The 27116-nt window shown below is 40.6% G+C and overlaps 3 protein-coding genes across 3 annotated transcripts in view; all 3 read left to right on the top strand.

The window, feature by feature from the left end:
• Positions 1 to 6301, top strand: LOC145493353 (uncharacterized). The gene is made up of 4 exons (XM_081472815.1): positions 1 to 374; positions 1855 to 2183; positions 2941 to 2995; positions 3854 to 6301. The coding sequence occupies exons 1-4, from the start codon at positions 77 to 79 to the stop codon at positions 4135 to 4137; spliced, it is 966 nt and encodes a 321-aa protein (XP_081328941.1). The 5' UTR covers positions 1 to 76; the 3' UTR covers positions 4138 to 6301.
• Positions 6302 to 7262: 961 nt separating this feature from the next.
• LOC145493342 (uncharacterized) lies at positions 7263 to 20059 on the top strand. The gene is made up of 4 exons (XM_081472794.1): positions 7263 to 8069; positions 17369 to 17688; positions 17947 to 18076; positions 18528 to 20059. The coding sequence occupies exons 1-4, from the start codon at positions 7772 to 7774 to the stop codon at positions 18953 to 18955; spliced, it is 1176 nt and encodes a 391-aa protein (XP_081328920.1). The 5' UTR covers positions 7263 to 7771; the 3' UTR covers positions 18956 to 20059.
• A 6032-nt stretch (positions 20060 to 26091) lies between these two features.
• LOC145493355 (uncharacterized) overlaps positions 26092 to 27116 on the top strand; it is an 11834-nt gene continuing 10809 nt past the window's right edge. Inside the window, exon 1 of the mRNA XM_081472816.1 lies at positions 26092 to 26412. Within this exon, the coding sequence (XP_081328942.1) occupies positions 26124 to 26412 (289 nt within the window). The 5' untranslated portion in view covers positions 26092 to 26123. The remainder of the gene's footprint in view (positions 26413 to 27116) is intronic.

The raw sequence follows: 27116 nt of genomic DNA, 5'->3' as shown, positions 1-27116 counted from the left end.
TAAAAGCGTAATAGCGTCGCTGGTAAACATAACATTAGGGAATAAGCTTTCAATTCAGTGAAGAATAGTTTATGGTATGGCGGAACGGTCGAGTCAGAAGGTTTACCTTTTTAACTGTGATAAGACTTACAACCTGGATGTCGTGGAAAAGTTCTTACTCGAAGTGGACGAGAAACATGGTCTCGATATTTCGATAGAAAAGCTCAATTTTCGCCTGAACAGCATGGCGGAGATTTGTGAAAACATCATTCCTCAGCTACAGATGGACATTGCCACATTTGTCGTTCATGCTCACGAATCTCGGCTCTCAATCAACGAAGAAAACGCCGGTATTGGCTACGCAAAGATCTACAGAGCGTTACTGGAGGTCACAGGTTAGTTTAGCACTATAGTCCAGAAGTATAAAAACTTGATTTATCTTACCAACGAAGGCAACAGACCACACATAAATCAATACATCTGTGGTTAAAGATTCGATGTATAGAAATACACGTGTATATGTTTCATCCGTTTCAGAAGAGGTAGCAAGGGGCGAGTTTTGAAATAAGTGAAGAACACTTTCGTTTTCAAAGAATTAATATTCACACGAGGTCACATGGTAGACTTGTACTGACTTGAATCTTATATGAAGATGAAATTTGCATAAGAGGAAAGCGGGAAGAGAATAAACCTTTGTTTGACGTTTTGAACTTCGGAAGGTTCTTAACCACGTATTAACTTAAGTCTGCATTGAAGACATCATCGCAGGTATACATTAAAGGTCACTGTTGTTTGTTGAATTCCATTTCAGCTTTGTAATTAGATAGACATAGGAAAAGATTCTTAATTTTATGGCCTTTATTCCGCTAAAACCTTTTCTCCTTGGCAGCTGTCTTTGTTTCAGAAGCTGGACTGAATTTGCAAGCAGTCCCCCACCTCTCCCCCCCCCCCCCCCCAAACCGGGCTAAAATCTCCATGTAATCACCCCTTTCGAGCTACCCTCGAACGTTTTAAAAATTAGTTTCTCGGAATAATGAACGAACTTCCCTCGGAAACAGAGGGAAACGGTGTTAACTCGTTCTCCTTCAAAATACCCTTACTTAAACGGCATTTTATGTTCATAAAGCAGACAAAGTGTTAATAGTGATTGGTGGAGATGATCATTACGAAGGTGAAGACGAAGAAGGACGTACTGTGATCAGCCGGAGCTGAGACCTAGACTGAAACCGGCCCTCTCCTATGTTATTTTCCAATTTATTGTAAGGGCTTTGTTTCAGAATCGCAGCTCCCACTAACCGGGCTAAAATCTCCAAGTAATCCCCCTCTTAATTAATGTCTTAATTAAATCTCCATGTAATCATTCGCTTAATTAACATGATTTCCCGTCGGTACTGCGCACTCTCGAGAATTTGTTTACGTTTTTTTGTTTTGTTTCATGTAAGACATCACAAAATGTAAACATTTCACATCTACTTACATGAGGTAAATTCGACTTTCTCATGCCACTTGATGAAACAACTTCGCAGCTGTAAAAATCAATGAAGCCGTTGGAAAAAGAATTTGAAAGGTCTCAAAGATAAGGTATGTGGTTCGTAACGAATAACATCGATTCGCATTCCATCGAATGAGTCTTACAATGTTTATAAACATAAGGGTGCTGAGACTGCGCATTACGGACTGGAAATGATCTTTAATGCCTTGGTAACTGACGTCGAACGAGTCCAAAATGCATCTCTAATTAAATAAATGGAAAGCTATAAAGCTCTAAAGATATTAAATAATGAACGAAACTTTCCTCGGAAGTAGAGGCACACGGTTCGGAACTTGTTCTCATTGCAAATACTTTTACTGAAACAGTATTTCATATCCATAAAGGGGACAGAGTCTTAATAGTGATTGGTGGAGACGATGAATACAGAGATGAAGACGAAGAAAAACGTACTGTGATCTCGCGTTGGGCTCGAGGGAAAGTGGGTTCACAGTTCAATGAGGAATACCTTGACGGACGAAAAAGTTTCATCTTTTCTTGGAACAAACAACACCGAGAGATCCACGAAAAAGCGCTGCTGCATTACTTTGATCCAAGCAAGAAAGGACAGAAATTTGATCAACCAAAACCAGAGCCAGTGCCCTTACCAATACGCGTACGTGAACAACCTGACGTCACTCCGCATGTACCGGCAGCGGGAGGTACTCAACAAGAGGTATGCCTATAATGATAATTTAACGGCAGAGGAATCTATTTATTTTGCTTTCATTTATTTCTTGGTATGATTTAGTGCATTATTTCTATATAACCTCGACTAAACGCTGGATTCAGAAAGGTGCAGTACAGTGACCGAATGGTAGTACGTCGGACCCCGCCTGAAGTCTACGTTCGAGCCCGATGTTTGCGTTGCCTTCATAGGCAAGCCCTTTACCATACATAGTGCTTCTGTTTACCCGGACGTATAAATTGGTACGGTCAAATTGGTAAGGCAGTCTGCTAAAAATGGTTGTGGAGAGGGAGGGGAGGAATCTGTGGTAGACTGGCCGATCTTGAGGATTAGGACCTCCGTCCCCTAAAGTAGTTGCCTCATCTTCAAGAGCCACTTGACTTCTGTGTCATATTTCTGGGAATGGTAATTAAAATGAAGGTCGATACAAACAAAGAAAATCAATGGTAGCATATTGCATGCATATGAATTACATGTGACAAGGTATCAGTACACGAGCCGGGCAGATATTTTATTTTGCCGGCCCGGGCAGATCTATATATCAAATTGAAGTGACATTATCTTTATGCCTTCTTAATGGTATAACATCAACATCGTGATCTGCGAATAATCCAGGGAAACATGCTCAAGGTTGGTGTTGGATTTATTCTTTTCCTTTAACCAATGTTTTGCAGGGAGAAATATGAGGGAAGAAATAAGTAGGAAAGAATTAGATACTGTACTGAAAAGCTTGGTTTCTTTGCAGTTCTTTGGACAGACAAAAGGGCTGAGGAGTCAGTTGGGAGAAGCTAGTTATGGAAGTGAGAGGATTTCCCTTCTAATTTAAAAAGGGTTGAAAAAATGGTAGCAGCGACACCAATTTAAATTGCGAAGAAGGAGTTAAGGAGAGGGATTGCAGCTAAATAGAATGAGGGACTAAGCCCTTGATATCTGAGGTTCTGTAAGCCAAAAAACAATGTTAGTTCTAACGAGTGGCTGTCACTACATTGGTAGTTTTAAGTTCCGTTTACGCCAGGAATCATAATGATGTCACCGAAAGAACAACGTTGTCATGATCTCACGTGAACCACGCTTGCCGGGCATTGCTTTTTACAGCAAAAATGGGTTAATGGGGTAGCGTTTTGCCTGCATGAACCGTTTCCAAAGTAACTTATCTGCAAACTGTCAGATTTGATTACTTGATCTTCCTGAGAATCAAATTAGAGCGCTAAAAATAGGGAAAAAATGGAGTAGAGGAATAGCATGACGTGACATGAATTCTTGAGAGTGACACAAACCCATCGTTTCATAATTTTCCCGTGGGTCTTATATGTAATGCAAACCTAGACAAGAACAACAACAACAACATTTATTTATACTAAAAAGGAAATAAAGAAGATTACATTAATTTGAAGCTTACAAATGTAGTATTATCTGCTTATAACAACCATACGGCTAAAGATGTTGAGCAGCTATCTATAGGATACAATTAATAACATTAGGTCATGTGTACTAGATTTAAAGCAAACTAACTTAATAAATAGAGATATAAACACGTATAACAAATCAAAAGCTAACACCAAAAATCATTAAAAACCGTCTTGCGGGATAACACAGGCCAGAGTTTTCATGGGTGCTTGATCTCTGTATCAAAATTGTTTTGTTTGTTTTAATTCCAGCTATTACCGATTACCCGGCGGGCACAGTGCTGTTGGAGACGAGCATGCGTTATGGAGAGATCTCCTACCAAGCGCCAGACGTTGTGAAGCGAGTGGATGAATGGCAGCCACCGGATAACTACAAGGCAGACCTAAAGGAACAACACGGGTTAACTCCTGAGGCTAAAGTGAAGTTTGTCAGTAAAGGCAGCGGCACGATTAGCTATAGTTGTGTTATCACTAAGGAGAAACCTTCGCGGTGGCGCAGGTGCTTCAGCTGTGGCGTGATATGTGGTGAAGTATGACGAATTGTGTGGGAGGGGCCAACTCGTTGTGTGAGAGCCACTTAGGCGTAGATTTTTGACTGTATAGTGCGGGTGTTAAATTGCAAAGCACCAAAACAAATAAAAAGGAACGTGAGCACAAAATAAATAGGATAATAAATTAATAGATAGGTAGGTAAAGTCTGTGTACGAGCCTAGTGGCCTATCAGGCCGGAGCTTATCCCGGTTTCCGTAGCATGAAGCGGCTAGGAGTATTTCCACTCCCCCCTGGATGGGATGCTAGTCCATCGCAGGGTTACCCCTAGCATTAAGTTCGCCGGTATCCATTCATATATCTGGGTGGAAAGAGGCACTGTGAGAATAAAGCGTCTTGCCCAAGAACACAACACAATGTCCCCGGCCAGGGCTCGACCCGGACCGCTCGATCCGGAGACGAGCTAGCGCACTAACAATGAGGCCACCGCGCCTCCCAGAACAAATTAATAAGTAACTTAAATAAAAGTTAGCCGATGTCCTTTGGGAGGCGACCTTTAGTATGAATAGCATTTAGTAACGATACATATACTAGGCCTCGCACATGTTGCACAGCAAGGAAGGTCTATAGTGACTGGCATTTCCAAGGGGACTCTGCACCTGCACTGAAGCAGGGGCGTATTTAAAGGGGGGAGGGGGGTGGATTAGATAGCTAGCCACCCTCCTAATTGAGATAAATTGTGAATATTATAGCAGAAAAAAGGGAAACACTCTGGACAGTTTTCGTCCTGTAACTCCCACTTTGTGGTATTGCTTAGTATTTGTGGTGCAACAGTTTTAAATTAGGTTCCATGTTATACCTTGAAACTAATTAATACTTTGAACAAGATTTATTCAATTTGAAGGTGTGTGAAGAAATTCCTAGATTTATCCTGGCGAGGTTTCGTATTACTATTTCTTTAACGAAACGTAATCGATTACTCTGAATACCATCAATACCAGAAATTAAAACTAAAATAAGCAAAGAAACAGTTACTTTAGCGCTGTTTCAGGAATAGGAAATATATTTGTATTCGCCATTCCTAACATCAATCTAGCCAAAGAGAAATCTCTTGTTATCGTTAATGATCAAATAAGTATACAACACTTTTTGCACTAAGCTGGTTTAAGAAAAGCATGGGAGTGAGGCCAGTAAACTTTAAATCAAACGGAGGGGAAATGTTTACATGTACAACATTTGTAAGTAATGGTATAATAGGACTGAGTGGAGTCCGATTCGAAATAGTAATTGGACCGAGTGGAGTACAATTCAGGGAGTAATCGCGCGAGTAATTTCAAAATCGGACGAGCGCGAAGCGTGAAGCCGATTTGAAATTACGAGCTCGATTACTCCCTGAATTGTACGACAAGAGGTCCAATTACTAATTAGTCGTACCTATAACAAATTTCGGAATTAAAAATGTCTTTTGAGAATTTCTTTTGAGCGAAAACGTCTGTAGCGCTTTCCATAAGTTTTGAAAACTGGAGGAAACATTGCGAAAGAAGCCATTAAAGCGCGCGCAATTGACGTGCAAATCACGTGAGTATCCAATTACAGGTATCCAATTACAAAAAGTTGAAATTGGATACCTGTAATTGGACACCCACGTGATCGCGCGCCGATTGCGTGACAAATAGGCGCGCGGAGAACCAATCACGATCGAGAGTTTTGTTATAGGCACGATCAAAGGAGGAAGCGCTAGTGATTACCGTTAGATGGGATGAAAAATGTATCCACCAAATAAAGACTTGCTGATGATATAACGAATATAACATCAGTATGTTTTACGACTTTTTACCGAATCTTACCGTTTGAATCCGCCGGGATCCAAAGGTCAGAGTTTGGGCGCACATTGCGGTCTTTGCGTTCTGTTTTTGGACAAGATACTTTGATCTCGCAGTCTCTCTCTACGGTGTGTATATACTCCAAACTTTCGGGTAGCCTTATGTGCCTTATGGCATAAAGAGATATAGGAAACTTTCGGGTATCTAGAAAACCCGAAAAGCCTCGAATAGCGAATAGTCGCGAATAGCGAATAGGGAATGGTACGAATAGTGCGAATAGACTCGAATAGTGCGAATAGAGGCGAACAGTCGCGAATAGTGGCGAACAAACGCGAATGTTGGCGAATAGTGGCGAACAGTCGCGAAAAGAGGCGAATATAGTGGTGAATAGTAGCAAATGGGGGAGGGGGGGGGGGACAAAAACTGTTGAATGCCTTATACTACTTGTTGGGTATGAATCTATGCTGCTCTGTCAGCGGGACTTCATATTGACAAAGTAAAAACGTGCACACTGCGAATAGGCTTTCATGTTGATGAGAGATAACGCTTAACTGCACATCAACTTGGGACCTATTACTGTCCTCGGTTGATAAATTTATTTTTAGCATGTACAACGGACAAAAATCGGCCTTCATTTGATATCGGTAAGGCCCAGTTCAGACGCTGAACTTTCCACGAGCCGAACTTAATTCGAATTTCGATCGACCCAAATTATATGTCAAAAGTACGCCTGTTGATTCAGACGTCGAACTTAATTCACCGAACTTAATTTAGTTTGAACCAAAACACATAAAAAAAATCAGTGGTTTTCAGGCAAGGTGTATGCATATGCATTAGGTTCAGCACATGAAAAGTTCGACGTCTGAATCAAAGTCGTTCCAAAGCCGAAATTCCCGGCTGAGCTAGGCGGGAAGAACGGCTGAGCCGCTCCAAATTCAAATAGCTGTTCTTAACTGATTCAGACGCCGAACTTTTCATGTACTTAATTCAACGTATCAGGTTCGGCTCATGAAAAGTTCGGCGTCTGAACTGGGCCTAAGGTGGAATGATCAAGCTACATATCAGTTCTGAATATATAAAGAACACGACACGAATAACTTCCTCTGGAAATTTGAGCCCCGGTGTTTTAGGCTTTTTGTCTAATCAGGCATGGGTTTGAAAAAAAAAGCTCAAATTTACTAAAGAATGTATGAGCTATATTAGCGCTTTTGCCACACAAATTGTGTAGGTTTTTAAACCTAATATTTCTTTCAATATTACTCACAAAGAGCTAAAATTTCCGCTGAATATTTCCACAAGCTCTTTAAACATCCGATCTGAAGTCAATCTGTATATTGTATGATTCCTTTTCTGAGCAAAGTCGCTAATTAAACAAAATGTAAAGAAATGGCGCACCTTTATAATCCTCTGCAATCTGATCGGCGAATGGCAATTGTCTGGCTGATATTAAGAGGAAATTACGAACCTAGTCGGTCGAAAACCATCCTGCTGGCCTGAAAACTTTACGGAATAGGGAAACCGAGAAATCAAACTATAAAAATACTGTACTTAACCTCGAACACTAACTTATATGAGTCCAAGATAGCTTCATATGAAATACTTTTTTTCGCCCTATTCGCTATTCGCTATTCGGGTTTTGCAGACGTCCTTTACAATTTGTGACAAGTTCACGCTTTCTGTTCAAACGATCACGGAATCAGGGGAGGGCGTTGCGTGACTGTCTATTGCCGATGAATTTCGCAGAAAACGTATGTAAAGGTCATTCCCAGAATTGACGTCATGTAAAAGCGAAATAGCGTCGTTGGTAAACAAAACGTCAGGGAATAAGCTTTCAATTCAGTGAAGAATAGTTTCTGACATGGAGGAACGGTCGAGTCAGAAGGTTTACCTTTTTAACTGTGATGAGCTTTATAACCTGGATGTTGTGGAAACGTTTTTACTCGAAGTGGACGAGAAACATGGTCTCGATATTTCGATAGAAAAGCTCAATTTTCGCCTGAACAGCATGGCGGAGATATGTGAAAACACTATTCCTCAGCTACAGATGGATGTTGCCACATTTGTCGTTCATGCTCATGAATCTCGGCTCTCAATCAACGAAGAAAACGCTGGTATTGGCTACGCGAAGATCTACAAAGCGTTACAGGAGGCTACAGGTTAGTTTAGCACTCTAAGTCGGAAGTATTAGAAGTCGATTTATTTCACCGGCAAGGGCAACAGAGCACACATAAATCAATACATCTGTGGTTAAAGATTCGATGTATAGAAATATACGTGTATATTTTTCATCCGTTTCAGTAGAGGTAACAAGGGGCGAGTTTACTTTCGTTTTCAAAGCATTAATATTCACACGAGGTCTGTGTAGACTTGAATCGTAAATGAAAAAAAAAAAAAAAAAAAAAAAATTGCATACGAAGAAAGCGGGAACAGACTAATCCTTTTGTTTAACTTTTTGAACTTTGGAAGGCCTTCATCCAGGTATAAAGTCTGTGTTGAAGGTCGCTTTGTCGAATTTCACTTTAGCTTTGAAATTAGCCTCAATTTATTCAACTTTTAAAAACCTTTGCTCCTTCGCAGCTGTCTTGTTTCCTAGTAAAGAAAATTCAACAATTAAACGAGACTTACCTGTCAGGTGAAGTTTGATTGGAATTCTACGAGTCATTGGTCGGGAGTGTAGGAGTTACGTGAGAGAGAGCGCGCGAACTTGGGAGATCAATTTTCAAATTGGCGAGTAGTCACACAAAATGAATAAAGGGTGGGTATTACAGTAAATAGAATGGTGTATAATAGGGAGGGCACGTAACTCCTACACTCCCGACCAATGACTCGTAGAATTCCAATCAAACTTCACCTTACAGGTAAGTCTTGTTTAATTGTTGAATTCTACTTCATCATTGGTCATTGGTCATTTCGGAGTCACGTGAGACTTTAAAGCCCATGTGACTAGGAGCCACACATAAGAAAAAGAAATAACAGTCAGTTGACAAAACTGAAGCAATTTTGTATTGCTGAACAATGCACACATAACAAGACCTTAAGGGGTACAAGATCTCAAAAGCTCATTTCCAAAGTTTTTTTGGCTGACAACTGGCAAGTTGTAAAATTTCTGATAGGTATCATAATTTGACCATCCAGCACTCCTCATAATAGTATCCAGAGGTATCTGTGCTACCTTAGCAGAGGAGGTAGAAGCTGACCTGGTGCTATGTGCACTAAACAGACTAGTGCTAATGCCAGATTTGCTTAGTACGTGTTTAATCCAGTTGCTAACTGTATCTGCCGAGACTGGCTTATTTGGTTTCTTGTAACTTAAAAGCAGCTGAGATGCACCCTGTCTAAAGGCACTGGTCCTCTTAACATATTCTAGCATGTAAGTAACAACACACAGCCGAGGATCTGGTTGATAAGCAACAAACTCCAGGCTGGAAATGTGCCTGCCAGGCCTGGAAGTCTTTAACAATGTTTTGACAACAAAAACACATTTATCAGGGCATAGTTTCATATCTGACACACTCAGAGAGTGTAGCGTTTGGCGTCTCTGTCCTGACAATAGAGCCAATAACATAACCAACTTATGAGTTAAATCTTTCAATGTAAGAGATTCTGGAGGATGTAAAGTTTGTAAATAACTAAACACTTGCTTGACGTCCCATGTCTCAGAATATTTAGGAAGAGCAGGTCTGGATTCAAAAACCCCTTTGATGAATCTGCTCACTAAAGGATGACTTCCAAAGCTCTTACAACCATCAATCAGGAGGTAGGTTGACAAAGCACATCTAGCAGTGTTAATGGCACTGTATCCTACACCAGTATGGTACAACTCGGCTTGGAAATTCACCCCTGTTTCTACAGAAGCTGAAAAGGGATCCATTTTCCTTTTACTGCAGTACTGCTTCCATCTCTTAATGTAGGGTTCATACTGCTTTTTTGTACGGTTTCGCCACGAGTCCATGACCAGGGCTGTAGCCTGCTCTGATAGCCCCTGACTTTCGAGTTGCTCCCGGATACATGACATAGGAGCAGTACTAGCTTTGGATGTAATGGGTGAACTAAGTCTGGTTGACTTGGCTGAACTATCAGCTCCTTTTTCCGAGGCAGTTCCAGAGGATTTTGAATTACCATTCCCATGAGTGTCGGCCACCATGGTTGAGTTGGCCACTTGGGTACTAGTATGAGTCCTGTGGCCTCCTCCTCCTGAATTTTCTGAAGAGCTAATGCTATGAGACTGAAAAGAGGGAAGGCATAAAATAGATATGATTCCCATGATAATGTAAATGCACCTATTGCAAAAGCTTCAGAGTCAGGTTGGTGTGCCACAAATGGTTTAACTTTGTAGTTTAGCCTTGAAGCAAACAGGTCAATGTTAGGTTTAAAACCTAATTTGGCTATTGCATCACAGTACACACTTTGGTTCAGAGCCCACTCTGTTCCCATGTTTGTATTTCTGGATTCTTTGTCAGCAAGAACATTCAACTTTCCTGGGATGTGGGCTGTAGACAGCCATATATTATGATCAAGACACCAGTCCCATATAATGCGGGCTAAATTGTTACAGAATGGCGAGTGACTTGTACCCATGTGTGCAAGTGTTGAGACAGCTGTGGTGGTGTCAATCATCACCCTAACATGTTTGCCTTCAAGGTGTGTACGAAAGGCTTTTAAGGCAAAGTGCACAGCTAGCATCTCAAGGTAATTGATGTGATGGAGAGCTTCACTTGGGCTCCAAGCACCCCTCGATGTGGTGCTGCCCAGCACAGCTCCCCACCCATAAGACGAGGCATCTGTGAACATTGTAATCTCTGGTTTACCATGTTGCACAACATTATATGCACTGTGCACTGAGTCTCGCCACCATTTAATGTCAGCTAATGAGGTGTCTGTAAGTTGCATGCACATATCAAAGTTCCCCTTAGCACGTTGTAAAGCACTTGTTTTATCCATATCAATCAGTCTAAAGTGTAAAGGGTCATACATGACAGCTAGGAAGCTGGCTGTTATAAGGCCCAGCAGCGATGAGACTTCCCTTATCGAAGGGTTGCTGCAGGCAAGTATTTTATCACATGCATCTTTAAGTTTCTGAGCTTTGTCCTGGGTCAGGTAAATTTTCATTTCTATCGAATCAAGAACAAAGTCCAAATAGGTGATTCTCTGTGATGGCACAAGGACAGATTTTAAGGGGTGGATAACAAGCCCCAATGAATCAAACAATTTTATCGTGGCTATGACATTAGTGACACAGTCATTGAAGTCATCACCTTGAAGGTATGAATCATCTATATAAGAGGATGATAAGTGACCAGACTGCCTCAAAGTAGCATAAACTGGTTTTAATAGTTTTGTAAATTTCCGAGGGCAAAAGGCCAGCCGATTGGGAAAGCATGTAAATTTGTAAAACTGACCCATCCATTCAAACTTCAGGTATTTTTGATCACAATAGGCAATTGGCACTGAATAATAGGCATCCTTTAGGTCAACGGAGGCCATATAGCAGTTTGGCCTCATCATGTTTATGGCTGACCTCAGGGTGTCCATTTTAAAATGTTGATATTCAACATGTATGTTAAGCCGTTTCAGATTGAGGATTAGCCGAAAAGAACCATCCTTTTTGGGTCTGATGAAAATGGGAGTTATGAACTCTCCTTTCTCATGCCCCGTGGCTACAATGACACCCTTATGTAGAAGTTTTGCAATTTCAGTGCTAATGACATCCATTTCAGATTGTTTTACACACTGTAATGGAGCTTCCTTTTGAAAAGGTATAGATTGAAATTCAATACGTAGGCCCTGAACCATAGACAATATCTCCTGATCAGAAGTGATCAATTTCCAATTTTCTACATAATCAACCAGTTGACCAGCTTTAAAGCAGTCTGCTCTCAAAGTAAAATAATTTGTCAGAGCAGGGATAAGCTACCTAGTAACACCTTAGTAACACGCAGTAGCCTCAAGTTTAGTGAACTCGTCTCAGAAAGCAGCTAATGGCGGGCTGGTCACGTTTCTCTCGCTCCCTAATAATCTATCTCTTAGTTGGTTTAATCGCTGTCCAGTTCTTCAATAATGCTTCCAAACTACCTACGCATGATAGGCTACAGATTCTATCGACATCCCAGGACCTAAACCAACCTAAAATCGACTCTGCACCATCCGAAACGAAGTCAAGCTCCAAATCATCTTCTAAAATGGCGCCGACGTCGAAGCTAGTCCCTGCCGCGAAACTTCTGAATATCACACTAGCTGCAAACCTAGTACTCCTGGCTAACGATGTGTCTTCAAATCCAGGGCCTGCAACATCATTGCCTTTCGAGGCGAAAGGTCTCCGGGCATTTCACATCAACATCTGTAGTCTGAGAAATAAGATGGACGAGTTGCGGCTGTTTTGTGACAAGTTCAATTTCACGTCCTGTCCCTTAATGAAACTTGGCTGGATGACTCTTTCTCGGATGTAGAGCTTTCTCTCCCTGGGTATCAGCTAATGAGAAGAGACAGAGACCGCCATGGGGGTGGTATAGCTGTTTACATAGCAGATAATTTGAGTTTCAATCGCCTCGATACTCCCGCCGACAATATCGAAGCTCTTTGGTTTGAGTTATCACAACCGAACAGTAAAAAGATCCTGTTTGGGGCTATTTACAGACCACCAAACCTCGATGCTTCGACATTTACGGACAGCTTGGAGGAAATGTTAAATAACCACGTAAATGAAAGTTTCGAAACTGTTCTATTTGGTGATTTCAATTTTGATTATACTTCACCAAATGCGGCGACAAAACTTTCCAGCGCATTGCAAATTTATTCAACTTGAAGCAGCTCATTACCGACCCTACCAGGATTACTCAAAATTCTAGAACTCTTATTGATTTATTTTTTACTTCAAAGCCTGAACTTTATGTATCTGGAGTATTACCGATCGGTTTTTCTGATCACTCGGCCATTTTTGGAATTAGGAAACTTCACAGAATTCCGCTTCCACCGCCGAGGATTGTTGAGGCCAGGAATTATAAACATTACGACCCCGCTTTGTTTTGCGAGGATCTAAACAGCATCCTATGGGATATCTTAGAACTTGACCAAACTCCTAATGATGCGTGGCAGTCATTCAAAGACCTATTTCTCACAGCGGCCGATGAACACGCGCCCGTTGTCACGCGCCGTGTCCGCGGAAGATCCGTGCCATGGCTAACGCCAGAAATAAAAGACCTCATGCACCAGCGTGATCATCAACACAAAAAAGCGATGTCAACAAATAAAGAGCTTCACTGGAGCAACTACAAAAGATTACGTAATGCTGTGAACACAAAAATGCGTAAAGAAAAATATTGTTATTACTCCAGCCAGCTCTCAAATGATCAAAGCTCTAAAGAAATGTGGCGAACACTAAACAAGATCTTACCTAAACAAAAGAAATCTGCGTCCGGAGGATCAGAAACAATGTCGGCAACGAACTTTAACAAGTTCTTTTCATCAATTGCAAAGAATCTATGCAGCGTCTTCAAAGACCATACCTTGCCAAGAATTTTAGCCCCCAGAGTTAACAATGACTTTACTCTGCAAGAAGTTAGCGCCAGTTTCGTGCGCCATGAGCTGTCAAAGCTAAAATCTTCCAAAGCCACCGGGCTTGACAAAATCCCCGCAAAACTCCTCAAAGACGCATCCTCTGTAATAGCCAAGCCAATCACTTATCTCATAAACCTCACAATTTTGTCTGGCGAAATCCCATCTCAGTGGAAGGAGGCTAAAGTAACTCCCATTTTTAAGGCAGGAAAAAAGGATGACGAGAACAACTATCGTCCGATTTCAGTTCTCCCCCTCGTTTCCAAGGTCATGGAACGTGCGGTCCAAGTTCAACTGTTAGCATTTTTTGAGGTTAACAAAGTTCTATCGGTATATCAATCCGGCTTCCGTAAGAAGCATTCTACCGAAACCGCGGTTGTACACTTGGTTGATTATATAGTAGAACACATGGACAAACAACAGTTGACTGGCGCTGCCTTTATTGACTTAAAAAAGGCTTTCGATCTTGTTGACCACAAATGTCTCCTTCACAAGCTAGAGCACTATGGAGTTAGAGGGCACAGTCTCGGCTGGTTCAGAAACTATCTCACCACCCGCTCGCAGCGAGTTCAATATGGAAAGGAGTTACCATCCAGCCTTCCTCTCGACTTCGGTGTTCCTCAGGGTTCCTTGTTGGGGCCTCTATTATTTGTGATACACATAAACGATTTGCCTCAATGTTTACTGCACTCGTCGATTAGCATGTATGCGGATGACACTGTTATCTATTATTCTGGATCTGAGGTTAGCAACATCAGGGAAAATTTACAAGAAGACCTCAACCGTGTCGAGCAGTGGTTGGTGAACAGTAAGCTAATACTAAACCAGAGCAAAACCAAAGGGTTACTCTTTGGAACAAGACAACTGCTGCAGACCACCTCAGACTTTGTCCTGCAGATCCAAAGAAAGGACATAGAGAGAGTGACGAAGTTCACTTACCTTGGGACTATGCTCGATGAACAGCTTCACTGGAAAGAGCATATAGACACTACTTGTAAAAAAGTTAATAAGCGTCTAGGACTTCTAGCACGCATACGATCTTGCCTCACTCTTAAAGCAGCGAAGTGTGTCTACAATACCCTTATTGAGCCAATCTTAAGTTATACTGACACTGCTTGGGGTGAACTGTCTGTTGGCTCCAGCAAAAGTCTGCAGCGGTTGCAAAACCGTGCTGCCCGTATCATTCTCAAGCGTGACTCTTCTAGAGATACTTTTAATGTTTTAGGGTGGACTGACTTAGAAACGAACCGTAAAATCCACAAATGTGTTTTAGTTTTTAAATGTTTGCATAACTTAGTTCCTTAGTATTTAAGTAACTATTTCATTAGGAACTACAATGTACATGGTTACAACACTCGAAGGAAGGCTGACCTCCATCTACCCAAACCCAAACTTAGCCTTGGCAAACGTACTTTTAGATTTTCTGGCACAGCCCTTTTTAATTCACTACCTTGTAAAATCCAACAAGCGGTATCACTCTCCTCTTTTAAAAATCTCGTCAAAGCCCATTTTATTTATAGCACCTAATTTATGATATCTATTTTTTTCCCTACCAGTTCATGCTTGTAACTCGTTTCAATTTTTTAAACTCTTTTTATATAACTATTTCAACTACTAGACGTTAGTTTTTTTTTTTTAACTCTATTTATATAACTATTTTTAACTATTAGACGTTTTATATTTTTAGAAATTGTATTTAGCAGGGCCCCTCTGGATACCAGCCACTGTGCTGAATGGGCGACCCTGCATAAATAAAGTTTTACCTACCTACCTACGATACAAAATTATTTACATCTACCTGGTCAAGTAAATCGTTCAGTGGACAGTTTGCAGTCACTGCTTCTTTTTCTCCCACTGTTTTTTCTGGCTGTAATGGGGTTTCTTTCCCCTCTGGCGTAAAAAAGACTTTCCATTTTTGTTGTTATTGCCAGGTTTGTCGTGAAAGCGGCGACTAGAAGTACCGGCCGCAAGGTTGTTAATTTTGTTCGAGGCCTTGATACTGTTGAGTTGGCACTGGAGTTCATCTCCAAATAATTTCCCAGTGATTGGAATGTGGGGCGAACACAAGGCGCTGTATTCCTTGTTCAAGCAAGGCGTGATTAAATCACGACGGTGCTGGGACAAACTCTGATTACTGTGACCCAACAGTGCAATAGCATCTGTATTGAAGGTCAGAAGTTCCTCCAGATTTGAGGTGATACTGGAGTTTTTCGAGTCAGCAAGTGCAGCCATAATTTTGGTGGCTGAGCCAGTCAAGATAGCCCCAACTTTCGTGATTGCCTTCTGAATGGCCGCTACGCGGAGATCCCTCCGTTTAGCTTGATGAGTAAGCTTGTCCCAAATCTCAGAATTCACTGTTGGTACAGTGACCTTGTCACAGTTTGATGCGCGGCCATATTTGTCAAGTTTCTCCTTGTACTTCCCGTCACCAAGTTTAGCTGAGAAACGTTTGTTGACAAATTCTGCCAGTTTGGCGGTTACGGCCTCAGACGTCTTTTCTTCGGCATCATAGTCCTGACTAATGTTGCCGAAAAAGCTTGTCGAGGGGTCCTCGACCTCGCTGAAACTTTTCGGTGGCGCCTGCTCTTGTTGAGCACGAGTGACCTGAAGCAATGCGCTAGAATCTACCGAGTCTGCCGAGTCGGCCGATTCATCCCCAGACGCCTCATCGCTGAGCACATCGCGACGAGCAGTCGTGGTTTTTTTGTCTTTTAGCATTAGAAGGTGTTGCTGTGTCAGCATGCATTCTCTTCAAGGCATTTCCCATTGAGGAAATGTTTCCCGCCATCGCCACCATGGTCTGATTCATGTTGGCGATCATAGCGGCGAGCGAGTCGCTCGAGTTCTTAGACTTTTCAGTGTTTTCTGCTGCGTTGGTCGATTCCATGTCGTCTCTCAAAAGGGCGTCTTCATCGTGGCGGTAATCTTTGTCTTGTTCCTTGGACATGGTCGGGTAAAATGACCGAAAAAACTGCATAGCTCGCCAGATAAGCTTAATCCCCCAAAGATCACACACAAATTGATCTCCCAGGTTCGCGCGCTCTCTCTCACATGCCTCCGAAACGACCAATGACCAATGATGAAGTAGAATCACTGACCATGCTCAAGTTCACTAGTCAACCTGACCGGGCAGAAATTTCATTCCTTATTATTGCATGGGCTTTTTGTGGCTTTTTAAGTTCGTTTACCCGGGCTGGAAATAAAACAGCGAGGACTTGAATTTACAGCCAGAGCTGAGACCTGGGCTTAAACCGGCCCTCTCTTATGTTATTTTCCAATTTATTTTAAGGGGATTGTTTCAGAATCGCAGCCCCCACTAACCGGGCTAAAATCTCCAAGTAATTAACCCCTTAATTAATTTCTTAATTAAATCTCCATGTAATCATTTCCTTAATTAATATGATTTCCAGTCGGTACTGCGTACTCTCGAGAATTTGTTTACGTTTTTAGTTTTGTTTCATGTCAGAAATCACGAAATGTAATCATTTCACAACTACTTACATGAAGATATTTCAAAGTTTTTTCTCATATCACTTGATGAAACAACTTCGCAGCCGTGAAAATCAATAAAGCTGTTGGAAAAAGAATTTGAAAGGCCTCAAAGATAAGGTATGTGGTTCGTAACGAATAACATCGATTCGCATTCCATCGAATGAGGCTTACAATGTTTATAAACATAAGGGTGCTGAGACTCCGCATTACGGACTGGAAATGATCTTTAATGCCTTGGTAATTAATGTCGAACGCTTCCAAAAAGCATCTCTAATTAAATAAATGGAAAGCTATAAAGCTCTAAAGATATTAGATGATGAACGAAACTTTCCTCGGAAGAAGAAGCAAACGATTTCGGAACTTGTTCTATTTGCAAATGCTTTTACTGAAACAGTATTTCATCTCCATAAAGGGGACAGAGTCTTAATAGTGATTGGTGGAGACGATCAATACAGAGATGAAGACGAAGAAGAACGTACTGTGATCTCGCGTTGGGCTCGAGGGAAAGTGGGTTCACAGTTCACCGAGGAATATCTTGACGGACGAAAAAGTTTCATCTTTTCTTGGAACAAACAACACCGAGAGATCCACGAAAAAGCGCTGCTGCATTACTTTGATCTAAGCAAGAAAGGACAGAAGTTTGAATATCAGCCAAAACCAAAGCCAGTACCCATGCCAATACGTGAGGAACGTGACGTCACTCCGCCAGACGCCAGAGGTAACCATCAAGAGGTATGCCTGTGATGATAATTGAACGGAAGATGACTCTTTTTTCTTTGCTTTCATTTATTTCTTGGCATGTCTGGTGTATTATTTCCATATAGCCTCAACTAGACGCTGTATTCAGAAACGTGCAGTACAGTGGCCGTATGGTAGTGCGCCGGCCACCGCGTGATGAAGAGGTCTAGTTTAGAGCCCTATGTTTACGTTTCCTTACAGGCAAGCCTTTTACTATGCATTGCTTTTGTAAAAAAGACGTTTTCTTTGCAGTTTGTGGTGGAAGATGACAAGGAGCAGCTTGTGCCGAGTGATGAAAATGAAGGCCGGCGAAGCTACTCCAGTGATCGAAGGGAACAGACACAACAACTGAGAGATCAGCAAGAAGAACCTAGATATGGAAGTGAGAGAATTTCCTTCCAATTTGAAAATTTTAAAAAGCCTTGAAACTGTGGTAGAGGCGAAGCGCATCGATAGTTAGGACAGAGATTTAGGAAAGGGGTGGCAGCTACCTAGGCGGCATGCAGTTCAACATGCAGAATCTCAAATGTCTCAAAAGTTGCGAAGTCTCAAAGGAATTTGCAACTGTGCGCGTGTTTCTATAGATCTACATATCGTAAATAAGCGCGAATAAAGACCCCAAATGAAATGAAATTACGATTGGCAGAGAACACAAATGGGCAGTTGACTTTTGTTGCGACAGTATGCCACTAAGATAAACAGCCCCGCCAAAATCTGAAAACAAGCATTTGGATCACTGTTTACAGCGAGAATGAGTTAAAGGAGTATCGCTTTGCTTTCACACTGTGATTCAGTAGATAAATCATTGATTGTCTTGTTTGTTTTAACTCCAGCAATTGTTACTAATCATGACTACCCGGCGGGCACTGTGCTGCTGGAGACGCTCATGCGCAATGGAGAGATCTCCTACCAAGAGGCCGACATTGTGCAGCGAGAGGATCAATGGCTGCCAGGCGGTGAACGCGAAGCAGACCTAATGGAGCGATACAATTCAACTCCTGAGGCTACAGTGAAGTTTGTCAGTGGAGGGAGCGGTGTCATTCGTTTGGTGGTCACTGCGAAGGAGACACCTTGGTGGCGCAAGTTCTTGAATTGTTTTCTAGGGTGTCTTAGTTGTATGAGGAGTCGCTTTATGTGGTGTCTTGATTGTATGAGGAGTTGCTTTGTGGGGTGTCTTGGTTTTATGAGGAGTTGCTTTATAGGGTGCATTCGTTGTATGAGGCGCACTTGGGCGTGGCTAAGGGACAGCTGTAGGTGCTAAATAGACCGACAGCAACAAAAAAAGAACGCTAGCACAAATTAAGTAATGCTTAAAATAACTGACAAGTAGTAAAATAAACTTCAGTAAATCAAGTTACCCCGGCTTGTTTAGGAGGCGACCTAATCTTAATTAAGAGCGTTATAATGAAACTTTATCACCCATCAAGTCTCACTATATCGAACACTATATCAAACGCTATAATGAGTAAATTTAGCTAAAGCTGACTTGACATTGCCGTTTGCCATTAGTTCTTGATCTTGAACTTTTGATTAGGAATACAACTCTCAGGTTTTGTTATACCTTCAAAACAAATACTTTGAGGTTTCTTTATTGTGGGGTGTTTGAAGAACGATCTTGATCTATTACGGTAGGACCTGTAGAAGAAACGAAATAAATTGAACTGAGTGAAGAAATTCTAGCAGTGATGTTTCAAGATGGTCCGGATAGGGGGATGGGGGCGGTATAATTCTCATTTTCCAGTCCAGATTTTGCCGTTCGCCCAAATCCCAGTCCCGTTCCTATGTTTGTGGTTCCCAGTCCCAGTTTCCACAGACCAGTTTTCTCAGGGGAAAAAAGGAGGCAAAAGCAAGTTCCCATTTTACCTCGTCAGACCCTTCTTTCAGTTCGACAGTTTAGCCTTGTGACTTCTGACTGTCGTGCATAGTTAAAGTAACCTGCGTGACTAATGGAATGACTAATGGCTTATCTCAAATACCAATTATTTGCACCAGGACTACTCGACACGTATATATTGTTTACACAATGGTAAAATTGGTCAGCTAAACTTTCACAGCTAGCACTTTTCACAACATTTCCTAAGACTAAGGGAAAAAAAAAGTTTAAAAATTCCAATCTCTCAGTCAGGAAACTAGATTTTTCGTTATCAATGACACAAAATTAAAACGAAAGGCTTTATCGACCCCGCTCTCGACGTTTATTTGTGTTATGAAGAGCAAAAAGTGATTTATACCTCCAAAGTTTTGTTGCGTTTCTCGTATTTAATTCATAACGCAGAAATAACGCCATAAAACCCCACGTTAACGGGTATAAAGCCTGTGCATTGTCACGCAATAAAAAATAAAATCAAAAACCATTCCGCGGATTAAGTCAAGAAATTGTGATATTATAGACGGTAACAGGAGCCATAATCGGGGACGGAGACCGTAAGTCTCGGGATTCACGGGCACCTATGATATGGGACAATTTTTCTATTTTTAGAACAAATTGCGCCATCCTGACGTCATATTTCCGCGCGGATTCACGCACATGTCAGGGGCTCTCGCGTGGATGTTGTCACGTTGCGTGATCAAATGGTGAGAGTTGAGAGATTGTCTTGCGTATTTTTCACAGCGATGGCAGGGAATAAGGCAGGGAATACGAACCAGGGCGCTTATATGTAGTTTTATGCTCTGAGTTAACGGAAAAGGTGGGTTTTTCAGGGTCGAAAACAAGACTTCAATCTCGCGCTGGGAATGAATAATAAGATCTGCTCACGCTAGTTGTAAGCTTACGCGTATGCTTAAGAATATAGCAAGAAAACTCTCTACTCTGGTATCGAGTTAAATTGTGAGTTTCTCAGACAATGTTTAATCATAACCAAAACCTGTTTTGATGGTTTCTTATTGTCTCTGCTTGTTTGGTGAGTTTGCAAAGGTTTTTGAAAGGAAAGTCTGACGCGTACAATTAGCTCATTTGCATAGTGCAGCTCGTGCACTTTCAATTCCGAGTCGGTGTTTTCAATTGTCAACAAATCTTGACAAAGATTTCTTTCGTTATCTTTTGTGCTGAGATGCTGCAACAAATTTCACGAATGCAAAAAAGGCTACTAACATCATGTGTGTTTCTTCAACATAAGCATAGTGAAGTTTTACATTGCGAAAATGAAAATAGACAAGGAGTTTTGATAACTCGATCAACAAAATCGAAATCGTTATTCCAAGTTGATTAAAGAAAGCGTCATCGTAACTTTGCTGATTGTTTCTGCTTTATTCACATATTTTCAGCTTAGCTTTTAATATGTTCTCAAACATTTATCAATCTTAAACATATTTAAAAACTATAGAGCTATTGTTTGAGTTCGATGTACGCTTTCACACTAAAGTGCGGCGGAAGTACAATTTGTCATGTTTACTGACTGTACAAAACACGCATCGGCGGGCGCTCCCATTCATTGACAACAGAGAATTTACTGGATTTTTACACGAATAAAACTGAGCAGTATCTACGGACGTTAAGTTATTAAGCCTATGGCAAGCCGTTTGTAGCAAAATTTAATCCTTGCGATATATGTTTAATCCTTTAAATAACGGTTTTATTTAAAGATAGAAAAAGGCATTCTATCCAATGGTAAATAAAATTTTTGGTTCAATTCAATCTTTTAATTTTCACGATTCAATCCAATACCTGGAATATTGATTCAATCCAATACCTAAAATATTGATTCAATCCAATACCTAAAATATTGATTCAATCCAATACCTGGAATATTGATTCAATCCAATACCTAAAATATTGATTCAATCCAATACCTAAAATATTGATTCAATCCAATACCTGGAATATTGATTCAATCCAATACCTAAAATATTGATTCAATCCAATACCTGGAATATTGATTCAATCCAATACCTGGAATATTGATGCAATCCAATACCTGAAATATTGATTCAATCCAATACCTCAAATATTGATGCAATCTTCCTGGGCCGAGCGCGGCCAACAGGAAAAAGAGTAACTGAGCACTAGAGAGCACTGAAAACATGGCGGGCGAAGGAGAACTAGATTTAGAAGTTGAGTTTCCTAAGTTTCTTGCAGATATCTTGGATAAAACGGAAATAATTTTTGAGAATTTTGACTCAGAAGTTGCAGAAGCGCACGCCGAAGTTCTTGATCAAACCATTAGTGTGCTTAGGTAAATGAGACATTGCTACAACCGAGACACAAGGGACACGGAAAATTTAGATTCCATTACTGCCGCTTTTGTAGATGTAAGTTAACCAATTTTTATGTGACAAACATATTTGTTTATTAAAAGCTGTGTGTGCTAGCTTTTTGTGGCAAATAACATAAACTGTGGCAAATTTTGCTACCACATTGGTCTTTGGTATTGTGCATATTTCTGCTGTCCAATCATTACTGGCACACTAAACTTTGAACTGTAAACAAAATTTTTGCTGTGCCGTGTGCACAGTCAAACATGTTTCTCACAAAAACTGCTTGTGTAAACCTGGCTTTAAGTTATTTTTGAAATAAGAACCTTTACATTTTACAAGACAGCAATCATTGAACATTGGGATGTGTTTTAAGTTTTTCAATGTTGTTGTCTCATGTTTTGCATTATTTAACCCACACGTGGTACTTCTTTCGTAAAAACGATGTTTTTCTTGATATTCTATGAAAAACATGGCACCAATTTGTTGTGAATAATATCGGGTACCAAGGGCTCAAGGCTAACACTACTGCCAACTAGCCACACATTTCAGTTTTGAATAGTAGATTTTGCACTTTCACTAGCCATTGTGACAATCATGATGGAATGGAGTACTGGTCTACTGGATGAAAACAAAATTGAGAATTATCCTGACAAAGTAAAACTGAAGAGAATAGAAACTAATGAAAACAGGGAAACTATGAGTGGATTTCGTGGAAATAATTGCCTTAATAAGCATATGATAAATATTTAACTATTAAAGGGAGATAAAAGAAAATGGCAACACTGATAAAAGTACATCAGAGATTGAACATAAGCATATTCAAGAAAAGCAGGATTCGTGTTTGTGGGAGTGAAATTTTCTTAGTGATTATTATTAACATTTTAGATGCAACAAGAAATGTCCAAGATTGACCACTCTTATAAAAAAGTCAGTGAAGCTGTGTATGAAAAAGGCTGGCTGGTGCAAAGTTAGTTTTGGCTAGTGACATGAGTCCTGTTAGTAGCCATTACGCCAGTGCACCAAGAGGTTAGTCTTGTGTCCTGGGTACTTTTGAAAATAAGATAACAAATTAACCTTGCAACATTTTAATATCTGTTTTGATAAGCACCTGAAAAATCTACAAGGCAGAGTAGTGCACATGGCAGTTATCAAATGCCCTGATTTCTCTTCAGTTTAGTTGTGTTGCTAGAAGTTAGGCATTCTGTAATTCAAGCAGTTTCTGAGTTTTGTATATCAATGAAAAGGAAGATGAGAAAATAATTTACTTGATACAGGGTGAGGTTTTCTGTTGTGAACTGAGTTGCCAAAATACTTTAAGGGCCATAATCTTCTTTACCCAGCCCACACATATGTAGTATTATACAATTGTCAGTTGCCCAAGTTTAACAGTCACTAGTTCTAGAACCTCTTGGAAGATGTCTACTCCTATTTGACTTGATTATCTTAAGGGATCTAGCCTTTCCAATACAAATGACTGCACTGAATCATGTTGTCCCAGGTCAATTTCTTCAACTACAACATTGTTATCACTGTCCAATGGAGTTGGACCATCAGGATCATCACCATAGTATTCAAAATCATATGACTTTCCATTTGAAAGGGGGTTTTCAGGCTGCATCATATGATTAAGCCACATTTGGTGTGGCAACCAGTTTTTTTTCTGTTCTTACATTTTGGTGGTTGAAAGCTTCAGTGAACTGGCAAAGAGCAAGGTTTATCCTTGGTTGAAAAACTAAGTGTAAGGTGGAAAGATGTACTGAATTATCAGTGTCCAGGATGCCTGACAATTCCATACTACAAAAAGTGTAAAAGTTCAAGTGGGAAGCACAACGGAAACATCCCTCCACAATCTTTCAATTCGTTGGTTGTGTCGATGGCCCTGCAGTGAAGCTGCCCCTCTCCTCTCTTCTAACCTGCTCCATTGTATCGCACACACCAACGTTTTCAACACCATGATCTACTCGTACTCTGGAAGGCCAAAATTCTCCGTCTCTCTTAACGGCATCCAGAAACAATTCAAGAACTGTTTCTGCTTTATTGTTGGCACTACATTTCAAAAACATTATTCTCCGAGAAAATCCGTCTATACAGCCGAATTAGTATTTTCCATCGGATCAGAGAGTGATGTCCATCCAGATGCCAAAGCGAATTTACGCACCCCATCTCAAGACAGTATTTTGGGGATCTAATTTTGCTAGCCTTTCTCTTATTCTTCTCCGTTGAACCCGTAACCCAATGGACTTAAAGAAACCTGCAATGAAATTATATCCATACTCTTGAATGATTTCGGTTCCTTATCAGGTAAGCTGTTGAAACCCCTCATATCTTCTCAGCCATACTCTGTCAATCTTCTGTGAATTGTCCATCTCCAAACTCCAATCATCTTTGTTATCGTTGTCCAGATGAATCCTAGTCCTCAAAGTTCCTCGAGCACCTCAACAGGAATTTTACGAAATGGTCTTCCATGATTCCAACTTCTGAGTCAAAATTCTCAAAAATTATTTCCGTTTTATCCAAGATGTCTGCAAGAAACTTAGGAAACTAAACTTCAAAATCTAGTTCTCCTTCGCCCGTCATGTTTTCAGTGCTCTCTAGTGCTCAGTTACTCTCGTTCCTGTTGGCCGCGCTCGGCCCAGGAAGATTGCATCAATATTTGAGGTATTGGATTGAATCAATATTTCAGGTATTGGATTGAATCAATATTTCAGGTATTGGATTGCATCAATATTCGAGGTATTGGATTGATCAATATTCCAGGTATTGGATTGAATCAATATTCCAGGTATTGGATTGAATCAATATTCCAGGTATTGGATTGAATCAATATTTTAGGTATTGGATTGAATCAATATTTTAGGTATTGGATTGAATCAATATTCCAGGTATTGGATTGAATCGTGAAAATTAAAAGATTGAATTGAACCAAAAATTTTATTTACCATTGGATTGAATGCCTTTTTCTATCTTTAAATAAAACCGTTATTTAAAGGATTAAACATATATATATTGCAAGGATTTAATTTTGCTACAAACGGCTTGCCATATAAGCCTCGATGAAACATCAAGCCTTGCTTACAATTCAAGCGAAACTCAAACTAGCAATTATTGTGTTTTACTTTTCGGTCGCGATAGACTGACAAATTCCTCGCAAGCGTGTGGCAAGAGGAGCTATGAAACTATGAAGTCCTGAAGCTCTGCTATATCTAAATATATCCAGATAGTTTTTTGATGTGTAATGGAAAAGCTGTTAATCTTCAACATATGTGAAATTTAAAGTGGAGTAATGTACAGCTCATGTAAAAGAAGCATCCGTCGGAACACAACTTGGTCAGCGATATATATAAGCTTAAAGCGGAACATACCTAAATTCGACACTGTCTTACTTCACTCAAACTGGAGCAGCTTACGACGAAAATACTTAAGCAAAATTCCAACAGACGTAAACGCGTTCAGTTGTGGGGCAAAAACATGAAAAATTTCGGGAATTTCGGACGCCATTTCCCCCGCGCGACATCCGCAAAAATCCTCGCAGCATGCACGCGCATGTGCCGCAGGTGATGGCGCAATTTGTTCTAAAAATAGAATTATTGTCCCATATCATGGGGACAACCCCAATACTTGGAACGGCGCGCGCTTACGGTCTCCGTCCCCGATTATGGCTCCTGACGGTAAATAAAGAAGACAGTTCTCCGAGTTTAAGGTGTGTGCGTTGTCCCAAAGTTGAGATATTCGTCGAGATGTTCCGTGCAAAATTATAGAGCCTAGCATGGAGCCGCCATGTGGAAGGACCTCCTTAGTCCTCCAACATGGCGGCCGGAAAATAGTGTAAACATCTGGAATTTACTTTGGCTATCTAGACAACTGATTATCTGAACCGAACCAAAAAACATTTACAAAAGCACTTTTCCTGATACTTTAACTCCTAGAATGGTTAAAAATCACGAGATAAGTGTATATTTTTATGTCACGCACCGCCATAACTCCGAAATTCAAAATGCGCTGGTTTCCAAACGAAAGACGCTATTGAGCTGGAAAGTTGTAAACAAATATAAATTTAGTACCTCTTATGTCTGATAAGGATAAAACCTTTAGGGGCTCTTTAGTTTTGGATTTGAGAATTTGATGACGTCACGTGTACACACTCTATTTAGCCAATGGCGTTTAGCTTGCGTGACCCATGCTAGATGCGTGACCGATACGTTTTTCTCGGAAAGAAATAACTTCCGCCTACAAACATGGCGAAGACTATTCACGTTTTTAATTGTGACAAGTTATGCAATTTAAGCGAGGTGGAATCACTGTTGAAAGCCGTTGAAAAGAGGGTTGCATTCAAGATTTCGAAAATCGTGGAACATCCGTTTAGGGGTGGACAAATTACTAATGAAGTCGAGAAAACTATTCCCCGTTTGAGAGATATGGATTACGCTGTATTTGTTGTGCATGCAGACGAATGTTGTCTCTCGTTCAACGAAGATACCGGCTATGGAAAACTCTATAGAGCTCTCAAGGGACAAGCCGGCTTAGGTAAGTCTTAAGTTTACTTCCAGGCGAGTTTAGATTATGTTTTAATGGTTCGTGTTGGTAAAGCTTTCCACTTTCGGTTTCGAATTCGTCTTTTACTACTCTGTTTACATAGCTTGTCGTTTCTTACTCAGTAGTTTTATATCGACTCCCAACCAAATTGATTAAACATGGTTAAAATCTGTTCGCAATCGTTAAGGCTTTTTTATTTTGTAGTTCTCTCAAAAACAGTGAGACAAGATTGTGCTACTAAACGGGTACGATTCCGTGAAAACCGCAGCTACCCCGTTGCGGCGTTGTGCGGTTCAACCACAGCAAGAGAAGCACTCCCGGCGTTGCGATCATGTGATAATTTCAGGCCACGAACGTGTGATGTAGATCGCCGATTCGTCGGATCAACTTTTTCTCGTCTGACTGATCTTGGGAAGAGAAAATTGATAACATCCTATTAAAATTTTTTCCCGTTCCCGAATATTAGGTCAGTAGAGAAACTGATTTTTAACATAAACAACAACATGGCTGACCTTTAAAGTGGTACTATGATCAAATTTTTCCCCTTTGATCTTTTTAGGTGTATCACACAGAATTCCATGAAAGAATAAAAACGCCGTTTACCGTTTGCAAATATCTGCATTAGTTCCGGAGATATTTAATTTTGAAAAATGTGTAAAATATGCAAATGAGATGACTGATGACGTCATACACTC

This window comes from Orbicella franksi, chromosome 7, assembly GCF_964199315.1.
Source record: "Orbicella franksi chromosome 7, jaOrbFran1.1, whole genome shotgun sequence".
Taxonomy (NCBI): domain Eukaryota; kingdom Metazoa; phylum Cnidaria; class Anthozoa; order Scleractinia; family Merulinidae; genus Orbicella; species Orbicella franksi.
This window is presented reverse-complemented; position numbering and strand designations above follow the sequence as displayed.